The following is a 14,940-nucleotide window of genomic DNA, read 5'->3' as shown; positions in this document are numbered from 1 at the left end:
CTTTCCCCCAGTCTGTATTCTCCAATATTTTGAACACAAATGGAAACAAACATCACAAATAGCAAAATGAACTTTTTTATTGTAATCGTTGGTGAGTGCTCCCGGATTATGCAGGAGGTAGCTGGGTCCTCAGTTAGCTCTTGGGGCAATTCTGTGACCATCTGGCTGCACAAGGGAGGAGCCAGGTGCCTGGCTGGGCTGTGGCAGCCATTTATTGGGCTGGCACAGGCTGGGGAGTCTGGCGCCCACTCCCAGGCCCCTCTAGCCCGTTCTGCTCTGAGCCAGGCTCCAGGTGTTCCAGGGCGTGCCGGGTGTCTGCCTGCCATAACTGCACCAGGTCCGTGGGGGTCTTTCCTGCCTGGGGAGGACCACGAGGAGATCTGTTCACGGTTCGGAAGTCTACCAAAAGGTGCCCTCAGCTACATCAGTGGTTCTCAACTGGGGCCACTGGACACAGTGAAGATATTTCAGTGGTCACAACTGGGAGAGTGGGGACTTCTGGTATCTAGTGGGCAGAGGCCAGGGACACTGCTTAAACTCCTTTGATGCCTAGGATAGTTCCCCCACAACAAATTACCCAGCCCCAAATGTCAATAGTACTGAGGTTGAGAAACATCCATACCTTCTCCATATCTTCCTTCTTATAACCTCTTAGTCTTCCCTGTATCAAAGGGACCCTCCTATGCCCCTCTATATTTGATTGTTCTGGGCCCCATAGAAGATGCGTTTCTGAGGGTCAAAGTCCAGACTCTTGGATCTTCATCCACCCTCATTAAACTCAAGGACCACCAGAAACCAGCACAGTGTGCTAGGAATGGAGGGGCCAAGCAAATGCTTAAGTTCCTTTCAGCTCTCTCCTCTGTGACCTTGGTCCTCCTGGGGCCTGCATGTGAGAATGTCCTGTGGACTACTGGGGACCTTTGGGAAGTCTTTTTACTGTTTCTCTTGTCCTCTAGATTCTGCCACACAGAGAGGGGAAAGTGGTAGTTGGAATGGCATTCTGAAAAGGACAACTTCAGGTACTGTACCAATGACCAGAACCAATGATCTGTATCCCTAGGCTGGGACTGCCCCAGGGTCCCAACAGACCCTCCACTGTGCAGGTGCTCAGCCCAATCACTGACTCAGGGAAGGAAGGGACTTACCAGGTTCTTGCACATCATATCAGCTCCATGCAGGATCAGCAGTTTGATGATTTTGTAGCGGTTGAGCCTCACAGCATCGTGTAGAGCACTGTCTCCTTCCTAGAAACAGTGTAGCACTCAGCATGACCCTTGGGGAGGGGCAGCAGATGGGGAGCAGGGTGACAGAAGGTGGGCTGGAGACCCTACTCAGGAGCCACAGTCTGGAGGGTTCCCGAGGGCCACTCGCCTGGAGGAATGCATGAGCTGCCCACATAGCCATGGTGGGGCAAGCCAGCGGGAGGCCAGCACTCACTCTGTCTCTGGCATTGATGTCCAAGCCCAGGGATAGGAAGTGTTCCACAATCTCCACATGCCCGGTGCGGACCGCCACGTGCAAGGGAGTGCTCAGCAGCTGCATGGGAGGAAGCAGGACGTGCTGGCTGAGGGGCCTGGACTGTGATGTCCAGGGGTTGACGGCTATACTGATTGTAGCTTGAGCCCTCCCCCATGTCCTAGTGCCAAGGCCTGAGCCCTGGAAGGGCAGGCAATGAAACAGTTTCCCACCATCCTATCCAATAGTCCAACTCTAAAGCCTTACATGCCACCTCCTCTAAAAACGGTCTCTGATTCTCCTCTCGCTGAGCTGTGGGCAACCATTCACTCCTCCACTCTTATTTTTATTTATTTATATATTATTATTTTGCAGTACTGGGGATTCAAACCAGGGCCTTGAACACGCTAGACAAGCACTGTACTGCTGAGTCTGTCCTCAGTCCACTCTTCTTCAAATACTTATAAAGATGCCACTTGTTGGGAGATGATTGTGTGGTAGGCATGGCAGAAACTTACAAAGCATTAGCTGTATGTTGAATAAATAATTCACTTACATATATTTGCCCACCTAATCTACACAAGAACCCTTTTACAGATGAGGAAGAGAGGCTCAGAGGTCCAGTTACTTGTTCCAGTTACCAGTGAAGGGACAAATGAATGGAAGGAGGGTAGATTAACAAATAAACGAAGAGACGAATAAATGGATGGATGGATGGATGGATAAACAAATAGAAGAGTGATGAAGGATGGCATGGGATAACAAATCCCAAGTCTCCTGTACTCCCTTCTTCTCTACTCTTTGGTCTCCATCCCTAGATGTGGTCCCTCAAGGGGCAACTGCTCTGAGGCCACTCTAGAAACTAGACAAGTTCACTACTTTTCTGCCACCTGCCCTTTGCCCCCTGCCCTCTTCCCTGCAGTCACCCCAGCATCTACTGCACCTGAGCACTGCTGCCGTACCTTATCCCGCACATTGGTGTCTGCTCCTCGGCTTTGCAGGAGTTTCACCACCTCCAAGTGGCCTCCGCGGCAGGCCCAATGCATGGCTGTGCAGTCCAGCTAGAAGGGGAGGATGGGGCTTAATTGTAGAGCTGCAGGGAAGAAATGTCTTGGGAGAAAGAACCCCAGCCAAGAAAGTGGAGGGACATCCAGGGGAAAGGTACAGAGAGTGGGCAGAGACACTGTGGGCAGTGGAACAGAAGAGCCCTTAGGGCCCATCTAGTCCAAGCCAGTTAGGAAGGAGATGGGACTTGCCCAATGCCATATAACCTACTAGAGGTGGCACCTGGCCCCTGAGCCCCACTATTGTGTCCCAGCTTGGCTTCCATTGTCAGGGAGAGGAGGTCTATTGGTATAGGACCAGCTCTTGCTTCCCCTACCCCCAATACCCACCCTCTCACTCACCCGGTCCTGGAAGTCCACGGTGGCCCCACTTTCCAGAAGCTTCTCTAATATCTCCATGTGGCCCTCCAGGGAAGCTCTGTGCAGTGCTGTCCGACGGAACTGTCCCCAGAGAGGCTGTGAGGCCTTGGCCTCTGGCCCCAGGTCTGAGCCCACCTCCCACCCAGACTGAGGCCTAGGCTCTGCTGCAACTCAATTCTGACCCCCTATGCTGAGTCCCCTTCTCCCCCCACCCCCGTGTTTTGTAGCTCCTCTCCAGATCAGCCTTAGAGCCCCTGCCCTTCTCACCCTTGGAGATTGACCTTCTCGCTGGCCCCAGCATATCCTATACCTTTGCAGGGGCCAGTCCCTCTGCTGGGAATGTCTGTTTTGCCCTCACTTTCCCTGATGAAAATCCGCTACTCCTTCAAAATATGGCTCATGTGCCATTATTTCCTTTGAACCTCTAGGCAGAGTTGCCTCTAGGCTCAGCTGACCCTTGACCTTGAGCATTGGAGGGTAGATGGAGTCTCGCTGGACTCCATTTCCCAAAAGTGCTGAGCACAGTGTTGGAGGGTTAGGTTGCCCTGGTTACAATTCAGGGAAGGAAAGGACTTCCTCCCTCCTGTGCAGCCACTTTCCTCTTTGGACTTTGAAACACTGGGGCCATGCATGACTTTCCATATGCTAAGATCCAGTTCTGGGCACTCTTCCGCCTGGACAGACAAAAAGGATTAAGACCCTAGAGGCTACAGAACAGAAAACACATGTTAGAATCTATAGTAATGCAGACCAAAGGTAGGTGACCATTAATGCTTAGTCCCGGTATATGAGAATAAGGGGACCCTTAGGAAGTATAAAGAGGCAGCTTCAAGGAAAACAAAAATAAGCATGACAAGTGATGGAAACATTTTTAAAATAGATGGGAGGTGGGTGCAGTGGCACCTGCCTGTAATCCCAGCTGCTTGGGAAGCTGAAGCAGGAGGATTATAAATTTGAGGCCAGCCTGGACAATTTAGGGACACTCGGTCTCAAAATACAATTTTAAAAGAGGTGGGACCAAGCATGGTGATGCATGACTCTAGTCCCAGAGACTTGGGAGGCTGAGGCAGGAGAATTTTCAGTTTGAGGCAATTTAGTGAGACTCTTATCTCAAAATTTAAAAATTAAAAGAAAAAAAAAAGACTGGGAGTGTAGCTCAGTAGTAGAGTGTCCCTAGGTTCAATTCTCAGCACCACAAATTAATTCATTAATTTAACTTAATGAAAAAGAGCTAGAGATATAGCTGGCTGGTAAAGTGCCCCTGGGTTCAACCTTCAGTACTGTAGAAATACAAAGAGATGTTGGTAATGTTTGCACAGCTTTTTAAGTGTAATTAATGCCACTGAAGTTAGACGTTAAAATGGCATATTTCATGTTATATTTTAACCCAATAAAATAATGCAAATAGGGGCTGGGGACATGGCTCATTGGTAGAGCACCTGCCTAGCATGCACCAGGCCTTGGGTTCGATCCACAGTATCACACATGCAAAAAATTTTTAAAAGGCAGCATGAGATTATACCATAAGAAACAAAAATGCCATATCTTAGTATGGGCTTTATAGTTTTTTTCATTAATCCAATTAATATTTATGGAGGTGCAAATATTTCATTTGATCATAATATGTGACACAAGTAGGCCAAATTTCAGCAGAGGAAGTGGAGGCCTGGAGAGGTAGAAGTGACCAGCCACAGATCTCAAAGCTAGGGAGTGGCAGACATGGGATTTACCCCCATATCTCCTTCTTCTGAGCTGTTTTTATTTGATGCCATTCCTCCACCTTCCCTAGAGAAACACGTGACATAAGTTACTTTGCAGCTGGTTTATAGTTGGGGAAAGATCTGACAAGGATTTAGGTAAATTTTTGGGTGAGGAAGAGAACATCCTATTCTGGGCACTCCTTAACCCACCCCCAAAACGCCCATGGCTGTTCTCAAACAGGCCCACAAATGGGCTGAACCAAGGTCTGGGCAGGGTGAGCTAGGCAGGTGCAGGTGTAGGGGTGGAGACTTCACCTCATCGCAGGTGTCAGCTGAACCCCCATCTGCAAGGAACTTTTCAATGACCTTCATTTTCCCCTCCACTGCTGCTTTCAGGAATGTCTCCTTATCCACGGGGCCGATCTGCAGGGTGAGAGTCCGGTCACGGAGGGTGGTCCATGTGATCCGGGCCTCCCTGCTTTCCCCTGCCCAGAGATGGCCTCCCCAGAACCCTTACGATCTCCTCTGGCTCTGGAGGCGGCTCATGGGCTGCAGCCAAGGCTTCCCGCTTCTTCTGCTTGCGTTTTTTCCGCAGCTCTATGAGGTTCTGGATCCCGCCCACATCGATGATCTCCCGCCGCAGGTCCAGGGATGTCTTACGCACGCGCTCTTGGCCCTGAGTTTTGATGACCCATCAACCCACACTGGAGTTTAGAGGCGGGGCAGGGATTGAGGTCCCGTGAGCTAAACTGGAGATGGGGGTGGGGTGTGTAGGGAGACCTTCTAGAGAGAAGGAACCAAGGTCCAATTCTCCTTCCAGGACAGGATGGCAAAGATGCGGGGAAGGCAGGGAAGGGGAGTCTGATTAGTTAGGTCTAGCGGGGCTGAATGTCTGCATTGCTCACGTGCTTCCAGGAGCTCTGAGCTGCAGGTCCAGGGACCGCGGGAGGAGAGAAGGAACCCTGGCCATACATGCGTGGCTGAGCGCAGATGTTGGGGTCTCCCACACTTACCTTAACCTTTTGCAAAGCCAGATTCTGGGCACCGAGGTGCTTCTCGTCCTCTAGCACCAGCATGTCCATGGGCAGCTTCCCCTGGGCGGCTCCCCGCAGTTTCTGGTGAGTCAAGAGAGTACCTTCTCCAGAACCTCGAGGCGAGGGGGAGTTTGGGGGGAGCCGGTATCCACTCCCCCAACCACCCCAAGGTCACACTAACAATGACTCCCGTGTGACCTCAGAACCCAGGCAAGAACAAGGCTCCTAGAGAAGTACCCAGAAGGGGGCTCGTTCCACAATTCCTCATCTCAGGCTCAATCCCAACCCCTGGCTCAAACACCTGCTTCCCAAACAAGACTGAAGGCCCCTGCAGTGAGTTTTTATGAAGTTAAATATATAGATGTCTCTTGATATCCACAGGGGATTAGTTCTATGGCTCATTGCAATATCAAAATCTGCAGATGCTCAGGCCCCTTGTATAAAAAGGCATAGTATTTGCATATAACCTCCACACATTCTCCAGTATACTTTAAATCATTTCCAGATTGTTTACAATACCCAATGCAGTATAAATGCTATATAAACAGTTGTTACACTTTATTGTTTAGGAAACAATGACAGGAAAAAATCTGTGCATGTTCAGTGCAGATACAATCTTTTCCCCCAAATATTTTGCAAATGTGATTGATCTAATCCACAGAAGCAGAAGCCGAGGATTCAGAAGTTCTAAATGCATTCACTTTTTTAAAAATTTTGGCATTAAAAATTCACATTGAGGGCTGGGGATATGGCTTAGTTGGTAGAGTGCTTGCCTTGCATGCACAAGGCCCTGAGTTCAATCCTCATCACCCCCCCCCCATAAAATCACATTGAGTGGGGCATGGAGGTGAACATATGTAATCTCAGTGACTTAGGAGCCTGAAGCAGGACAATCACAAATTTGAGACAAACGTCAGCAACTTAGTGAGATCCTGCCTCTAAAAAAAAAGGACAGGAAAGTAAATCAGTATTAAAGCACCCTTGAGTTCAATCTCCAGTTCCCCCCCCAAAAAAAAAAATCATATTGATGAGAAAATTGTGATCTGAAATGGTAGTTTTTAAATTATTTTTTTTTCAGTGCTGGGGAGCAAACCCAGGAACTCATGTATGCTAGCTGAATGCTCTACCACTAAAATTCATTTCTGGTCCTTTTAAATATTGTATTTTTGAGACAGGGTCCCTCTAAGTTGCCCAAACTGGCTTCGAACTTGTCATCCTTTGCCTCAGCCTCCTTAGTAGCTGCAATTATAGGCATGTACCACTGTTCCCAACTGCTATTTTATTTTACTTTATTTTTAAGTGGACTTCTTGACAATATAAAAATTTGGCAGTTATATTAGACATTGACTTTTGCCCCAAAAGCTTGGAAACTATTGCTCTCAGGGAAACTAAGGGATGGGAGCAGCTTCTCAGCTTTCAGGCTGAGGTGGATCCTGAGCAGTCACTGTATTCTCACTGTAATAATGGTTCATCTCCCTTCCAGGTCTTCTCTCCATTTGTAACTCTGTTTTTCAAGACTTCTTCTTTATTCTTTGTGAAGTGCTGGCACCCCATCCCTGAAGCCCCCAAGCCCATGTATTGTGTAGATGCCCTAGCTCAGAAACCTCTGCCCAGGTTGGAGGGTGCTGAGGCTGGAGGGCAGCTGAGGGGACTGGTACCTTCATGGTGCCCAGCTGCATTTCTCATTTCTCACTGAGTCCCAGAGTTAGCCTCTTCCAAGGTAGATTGGAGGGCTTATTTCCCAGGTCTCCTATTTGAACTAAACCCAGGGCTTCATGTAGACTAGGCAAGTGCTTTACCATTGAGCTCCATCCCCCATCGCCAGTTCCCCAGGTCTCCATTTTGAAGGTCCCGTCAACTACTGCCTTCTCTCTTTCTTGTCGGGCTTACATGGCTTGGGGTCTCCCCAGTGCTGGCCTCACTTTAAACACTGCATCTTCTTCCAGGGATAAGAGATGACTTGGGACTGCAGCTACTGCTGCATGTGGGACTCTGGCTGGGCTCCCCAAGGAACATCCAGAGGGCGGGCTTGTGGCTTAATCATCTTAGTATCCCCAGCACCTGTGACAGGCCTAACACATTGTAGGTGCTCAGAGAATTTATGGTGAATGAACAAAGGAATGAGTGAATGGATAACGGGAGGCGGGCTCAGCATCTCTGCCTATCTCTAAGTCCTCAGTGATGACCTGGCCCAGAAAGCTCCCACAAGAGAGACCCAGCAGCTCCTGAGACCTCCTCACACCATTGGAAGGGGGCATGGGCTAGCCAGAGGCTCTCTGTGAAAACCCTGCTGAGCTGGGGCCTGCTGGGAACAAATATGGACTCTAATGCCACCCACGTCTTACTCATAGCCCTTCAGTTCAGGTTCAGCCTTGTGGGCTGTGAAATAGGTGCTCCCATCTTACCTCACAGATGGTTGTGCATATTAAATGAAAGAATGTCTCTAAGTGCCTGGCAAGAGTGGGCACTGGATGGGGAGGTTGGCTCTGAGGGCACCAGGTGTCCTGATAGCCCTGCAGCTATATTTGTTAGATGAATGAATGGAAGAGTACTGCTCTGTGTCCCCTTGCTGAAGATTCCTGTGTCCAGTGGCAGCACTCCAGAAATGACACAGCAGCATGACTCCCCTCCCTGGCACTGACCAGCCATGTGCACATGCCCTTAGGTGAATGAGAAGTTGGATTCCTGGAGATCCAGGGATGCCCTTCTTCCCTTGAGTTCTGATCCTTTTTCTTTTTCTTACTCCTCATTCAGCCACACTTCCTTTTGTGAATGGTGTGTTCCTCTGAACTGATCTATTATCTCCTCCTGAGGGGGAGGGTGTGCTGGGGATTGCATCCAGGGGTACTTTACCACTGAGCTACATCCTTAGTATTTTTCTTTTACTTTCCTTTCCTTTTCTTTTTTCTTTTCTTTTTTTTTTTTTTTTTTGTTTTCTTTTGAGATAGGATCTCACTAAGTTGCTGAAGGTCTCAGATTTACAATCCTCCTGCCTCAGCCTCCCAGGTGGCTGGGTTATAGGCACATGCTATGATACCCAGCTATCTCCTCCTTTCCATTCCTGTTAGAACCAGCCTTTCTCCATCCTACAAGTCCTTCTCAGGGCCATCAGAGCTTCCTTACTGAAATAGGTCAGAAGGCACCACTCTCTACTCAACAACACTTAGTGGCTTCCCATTGCCCACAGAATAATGGCTTTCTCTGATTTGTCCTGTCTCCCTTTCTGGCCTTAGCCCCTCCTACCAGACTTTCTCATTAGTTACACTTTCTCTTATGGATACTTTAGGTACTGTCATTTCCTTGGCCTGGAATATTCTCCCCAGTCCTGATCTCCACTTACCACTCTTGAAGGTCCAACTCTAATATCATCCATCCCACAGAGTAGTCCTTGAAGGCCCCCAGATGGAATGACCCACCCACCCTTTGTGCTTCTTCACTACTGATTCACTACTGATCATTTAACCATTTCTACTTGACTATGAAACTGAGAAATGTTGGCTGAAATGAATGAAGAGTTGGTGAAAAGAAGGTAGGGTCTGGGCTTTATTGGTCCTTCCATTCCTCTCAGCATCGGACTCTTGGCAGAGCAGACACTAGGCCAAGTGTTAGTTTAAATAAAATTTAGACAAACTGGGGGTGGTGCACAAACCCGTAATCCCATTGACTTGGAAGGCTGAGACAAGAGAATCATAAATTCAATGCCAACCCAGGCATCGTAGTGAGACTGTGTCTCAAATAAAATAAAAAGGGCTGGAGATACACCTCAGCTCAGTGGTAAAGCGTCCCTGGGTTTAATCCTCAGTATCAAAAATAAACAAACAAATAAATAAATGATTTAGAGTATGACAAGACTGCACTTCTGCCCCCTTCCTTATCCTAGAGGAAATGCAATTGTGCCACCAAGGACTCCCCACATGTGGCTGCAGTACTGGGAAAATCAATGCTTCCTTTCCCATCATCCCTTCATCACTTGGTACCATTTATAAGTGTGTTGGGGGGAGGGTACTGGGAATTGAAACCAGGGCATTGTGCATGCTAGGCAAGCACTCTACCGCAGCTACATCCCCAGTCCTTTTTATTTGAGGCAGGATCTCATTATGTCACCCAGGCTGGCCTTGAACATTCTATCCTCCTGCCTCAGCCTCCTGGATAGCTGGGATTACAGGCAGGCACCACTATGCTGAGGCACAGTCCCAGTCTTTATTCCCTGTAGTGACCCAACTTCAGGAAGTTGCTCCTTCCCAGCCTCCCAGAAGCAGCGGGGGGTTCTCAGGGCCACAAATCCTGAGGTTCCCAGGCAGTGCCCACTGTTTGCCCTGTACAGCCTGGCCGGTCTCCTGAAACCCAGTTGGGTGGAAAGGGTCTTGCGAAGCTTGTCTTGGCTCCCATGGACCACTACTCTGTTTTGGGGACTGAAGCCTCAGTCTCTCATCACCAGCAACCCTCTCTGCTAGGAATGCGGCTAGCAGGGCTCTTGGGGATACTTGTCACCCACCCCACCACCACAGGTACAAGGGCCAGGCTCTTCCTTCTCATGACAGAAGAGATGGATGTCCCCACACTCAGGCCTCCACGCCCCTGTTCCCACCTCACTCTCCTCCTCCTGTGCCAGCCGCTGCTCGATGAGTGCCGTGGCCCTCTGCACCGCCTCGGAGCTCTCCAGTGGGCCCTCCATGGTGCCGTCCATAACTGCCTCCCTCTGCAGGCAGAAGGCACTGGGGGCTATATAGGCCAGAGAGCTTGTGCCCGCCCTCTGGGTGCCTTTGTCATGAGCTCACTGGCCCAATTCTTCACCTGCCTCCCCCACCTGTCACCTTCACCTCAGGCAGCCCCAGGGAGCAGGGGGAGCCAGGACAGGGAGCAAAGTAGCCCCGCCCCCCAACTACTGGCATACTAGAGCCGAGGGCACAGTGCCTCAAGGGTAGGGGAGCAGGGAGGAGCCTGTTCAGGCTGCCTGAAAGCTCGGGTCCCAGCCAGGCAAACGGAACCTGCTGGCTGCTTCCTCTGGCTGGATGGCAGTGCCACCTGCTGGATGCTTAGAAACCCTGCCCAACTAGTGCCAGTGTGGGGCCTGAAAACCTGTGTCAGTGTTCACAGGGGTACACATGACAGGCCCGTGCCCCAGGCTGCCTGTGAACAGGTCTGCCAGCCGTGAGGAGAGGTAGACTCCAGACTGCCTTGTCCAGCCTGGGGTACCAGGACAGCAGAGGGAGTCAGGGCAGCCGGCCAACTCCCTCTGATCACGGCTCCTGGGGCTCAGCCTCTCTGGGGCCCCACAGCACCCCCTAGCGAAGCATCACTGCATGGGACCATGTCCATTAGTCACAGAGAGATCTTATCCATCTGCCTCCCTCAGGGATGGACCTCTGCAGGAATTACAGGGTTGTTTCAAGACAAGGATCTTGGGAAGCCAGAGTGCAGTGCCAAAGCCAGCTAACAAGGAGCACCAGACAATGCCGGGCTACCTTGACCAGGGGCCAGCCATGCTCACTGCGAACAAAGAATACTCCCAGCTGGAGAGAAAGCAGACCTGCACTCACCCGGTTCCTCACTGGAACTTGTGGGACGAGCCCTGGGTCATTCTGACACACAAGGAAATGGTTCCCTTTTCTCTCTGGTTCACTAAACCCTGACCTATGCTCATCATCTAAATTTGTCAGAAATCCTGCTTTGGCACCCACTCGGGCAGCATTGGCTGGACTTGCACACACACCTTGATCACGAGGGCCTGGCCTGTGAGACCAGAGCCTAGAGCCAGCCCACTCCTACAGGAGGGGCAGACCAGCAGCAACTAATGCCACCTTCCTAGGTGCTGCTTCACTGTCAAGGCACTGTCACATTGTCTCTCCCACTTAACCCTCACAGCAACTGCAGGCAGAGTCACCTTCACCTTAGAGAAAAGCCACGTGGGTTCGGAGGTTAAGACCTCCAAGAATACAAGAGGAACTGAAATTAGGGCCCAGAAGATAGCAGCTCTGGTCTGTGTGCTCTGCTGTGCCTGGACAGCCGCGGAGGCCATGCCCACCTGTTCCCACAGAAGCAGGATCTGCAGAACTCAAAGTTGAATGCCAGGCAAAAGAGGAGGAGCCAAAGGCTTTATTGATAAATATGCACATATGTCTGTACATGAGGACCTGCTGAGGAGGCCATGACCAGGCTGCAGACCCACCACCACTTGAGTTACAGCCAGGAAATGACCCCGTGCAGACCCCTGCCACAAAGCCCAACCATCCAGCCCCCTGCCTCACCTCTGCCGATTGTGCTGGAGGCAGGGAGAGGCAGAGGCCCGCCTGCCTCAGGCTCCCCAAGCCCTGGGACTCACTGGTGGTTCCCTCCTCCCAAGGGGACTGGCACTGTGCCCAGGGAAAAGTCAGGGTGGGAGCGGAGGAGGGAGACAGCAGCTGCTTCCCGACCCTGAGCAGAAAACCAGAGTGAGCACAGCGCAGCACCGGATGACAGATCTGGGCCTCAGGGCCTCCAGGCTGGCCCCTGTGGCTCCAACCTGCTTCAGGAGAGATGCAGGGTGGAGGGCCCCAGTCGCCTTTTCTCTGACAAGGTTGGCAAGGCCTGTGTGTGGCAGCATTGTTCCCTGGGTGCTGGGCACTGGTGGCCCACAGTGCCCCTGGGAAGCAGGGTCCCTTCACGGCTCACCCAGAGCCATAGAGCGGGGAGATGCCCTTAAAGAAAACAACAGCACTTGAAGGCAGCAGCAGGGTGGGGGGCCTCGTGCTCCAGGCCAGCTGCTCAGCCCTGCAGAGGCCCTCCATGGCCTCTCTTCCCAGGAGTCCACGGGCCCATCAGTCCTGGGGTGGTGGGGGCTGGTTGATGATGACCTGGATGACAAAATCTTTCTGGATCTTTGTTTCCTGGAGCCGTGTGCGGTCTGTGAGCAGCTTTCCAGAGAAGAACCACCGCTGCCAGGATGGTTCGATGCCTTCCTGGGTGTGCAGCTGCCTCTTGAGCTGCCCCACTGTGTCAGGCAGGCTGGCGCTGAGCCTCACGTCCTTGCCCGTGGAGAGGCGCACCTTCAGTGGGAACTCACGGCGCACACTGGGGACAGGCTCGGGGGGCTCCAGACTCTCCTCCTCAGTGTGCTCCAGCAGCAGGTTCACGGGTGGTGACAGGCAGTAGATGGGCAGCTGGTAACGATTGCCCAGCTCGTCATAGCATTCACAGAGGGTGCCTGTGGGAAACACAGGGTGGTCAGTGTTCACCTGGGGATGTTGTCATTCACTGAATGCTTGAGTTCCTGAAAATTAATGTTAAAGCCCTAACACCCCAGTGTAACTTTCTGGAGATGAGACTTCTATGAAAACAATCAAGGTTAAATCAATCATAGCGGTGAGGCCTAATCCATAGAATTACTATCCTTATGAGATGCCAGAGAGCTCTCCCCCTTTCTCTCTTCCCAGCATGTGAAGACACAGCAAGAAGCTGGCCATCTGCAAAATAAGAAGAGAACCCTCACCAAAAACTAAATCAGTCATCACCCTCATCTTGGATTTCCAGCCTCCAGAACTGTAAGAAACAGATTTCTGTTTTTGAAGGCACCCAGTCTGTGGAACTTTGTAAGCAATCTAAGCAGATTAATCCAGCCACCATGGCTGCCCCACAGTCCCCACAGAAAGGTCTTTCTGGGACAGCCTTATGACCAGAGGAGCACAGGGCTGGAGCTAGGAAGACCTGGGCTGGCATCCTGGCTCCACCAGGTGCTGGCTCATCAGCCCCAGCACAGCGTTTAATTTTTCATTTGCTCACCCAACAACTGCTGAGCACAAGGTGCTGGGTGCTGGGTGCCGGGTGCAAGACAGTGCAGTTGGAAGTGTATTCACTGAGTCTCAGGCATGACCTTGATGCTGGGACTGTACTAACGGGCATTATATGCACCTTGCTGAATCCTAACAGTTGTGTACCTTAACACTTGCAAAGTCCTCTGGTTCTAATATGAGAAGTGGCTTGTTCAAGGTCACACAGCTAGGATACAGTCAAGTTAAGACCCGGGTCTGTGACTCTCTACTTTGCATAGCCCATGAGCCTGATGTGAACTTAAATGAGACCATGCAGTAGAAGCTTCTAGCTCAATGTCTGGCACATAAAACCCAACAGAAGATTGGTGCTTCAGATGTTCTAGGATCCCAAAGCACCCTGAACAAGTATTCAGCTTTCAGGTTTGCTGGTGTCTTTGTGTCCTCTCAGTAGTCAAGCAGGGACCCGTGTCTTCTGTTTCTTTGTGTCCCCACCTTCCTGATCCATGCTCTGAGGGGGGGCTCAATTGAACAAGTGAATAGCTGTTCCCCCCACCTACACACTTCTCTGCCTCCACCAGCTTGGATAGAAACTTCTGATGTGGCTGATCACTAGCTATCCTCCACTACTAATCTCTGTGGATGACCCCCCCGCCCTGCCCCCCACACCGGCTCAGCTCACCATGAGGCAAAGTGATACTGGCTCCATCCAAGATGGCCTGAGCCAGCTCATGGTCATTGGCCTCGGCAGCATAGGCGGCAGCCTTGAGGGCATCCCAGATCTCCTTGCGGCCCTCAAAGGCAGGTGCCGTGTCCCAGAATTCATCCCGTTTGCTCCGAAGCTGCCCATCGGTCATGGGGTAGTCGCTCTTCCATTTGAGCCGTTCCTTCTTCAGGGGCTCATTGCGTCCTAGACAGGGCAGAGGGACAGGCTCAACATCTCTAAAACCACCTGGGTTACAATTCACCTTCTCACTAGCCCCTCACTTCTTGAGGCCAGGCCCTGGTCTGCCTAACACCCCACAGCACTGGCTCCTTAGTATTAGGTCTCTGGGCCCCTCCTCAATAGCAGGGAGGAGTCTGGAAACCCAACTTAGGGATATAAGATAAGTTTGTCAGCAAAGTATTTGCAGATGCTCCTCAATGCCAATGTCTTGGCTGGGCACAGAATCACGAGCCACCACAGCTTTGTCGATTCAAACAGCAATTCTTTATTCCCGAACTCACACCAGCCTCTACACACGTTCTGGGGAAATCCCAGTTCTGCTGCCGCCCAATTCACCTACTCCACGAGGCTTTCTACTAAATGTGTATCATTTTTGCAGTCTCAGGAAGTAAAAAAAAAAAAATCTAAGCTGGGGACTTTCTGCACACCTTTGCTTGTCATTGAAGTTTTAATTTTACTCCTTCTTTGAGTATAAAGTAATATAAGTTCAGCATAAAAGAAATGTGGAAAGAATGTAGATGTGTAAAAATAGTAACAGCCACCATTTACAGAACCGACATGTGCCAGATCACAGGCTGGGCACTTTGGACTTGTTCTCTTTTTTGCAGCACTGGAGACTGGACCCAGGGCCTTGCA

At 50.9% G+C, this 14,940-nt stretch overlaps 2 protein-coding genes across 7 annotated transcripts in view; both read right to left on the bottom strand.

Moving 5' to 3' along the window:
- Positions 1-59: 59 nt before the first annotated feature.
- ANKRD2 (ankyrin repeat domain 2) lies at positions 60-10,361 on the bottom strand. Of its 6 annotated transcripts, none has more exons than XM_081268705.1 (9): positions 10,202-10,361; positions 5,593-5,694; positions 5,097-5,255; positions 4,895-5,002; positions 2,862-2,960; positions 2,418-2,516; positions 1,368-1,536; positions 1,146-1,240; positions 60-358 (listed from the first exon to the last, which is right to left on the bottom strand). In XM_081268705.1, exons 1-9 carry the CDS (start codon positions 10,298-10,300, stop codon positions 212-214), a joined length of 1,077 nt encoding a protein of 358 aa, XP_081124831.1. In that variant the 5' UTR covers positions 10,301-10,361; the 3' UTR covers positions 60-211. The 6 variants fall into 6 exon arrangements, with proteins under 6 accessions (XP_081124831.1, XP_081124836.1, XP_081124834.1 ...); XM_081268710.1 differs by having other exon boundaries at positions 1,146-1,244; positions 1,438-1,536; positions 10,202-10,360; XM_081268708.1 differs by having other exon boundaries at positions 5,593-5,726; positions 10,202-10,327.
- A 1,326-nt stretch (positions 10,362-11,687) lies between these two features.
- UBTD1 (ubiquitin domain containing 1) overlaps positions 11,688-14,940 on the bottom strand; it is a 52,478-nt gene continuing 49,225 nt past the window's right edge. Inside the window, exons 2-3 of the mRNA XM_081268584.1 lie at positions 14,041-14,268; positions 11,688-12,796 (exon numbers count right to left, since the gene is read on the bottom strand). Coding sequence (XP_081124710.1) covers positions 12,411-12,796; positions 14,041-14,268 — 614 coding nt within the window. The 3' untranslated portion in view covers positions 11,688-12,410. The remainder of the gene's footprint in view (positions 12,797-14,040; positions 14,269-14,940) is intronic.

This window comes from Spermophilus citellus (assembly GCF_964194105.1).
Source record: "Spermophilus citellus genome assembly, chromosome: 15".
NCBI lineage: Eukaryota > Metazoa > Chordata > Mammalia > Rodentia > Sciuridae > Spermophilus > Spermophilus citellus.
This window is presented reverse-complemented; position numbering and strand designations above follow the sequence as displayed.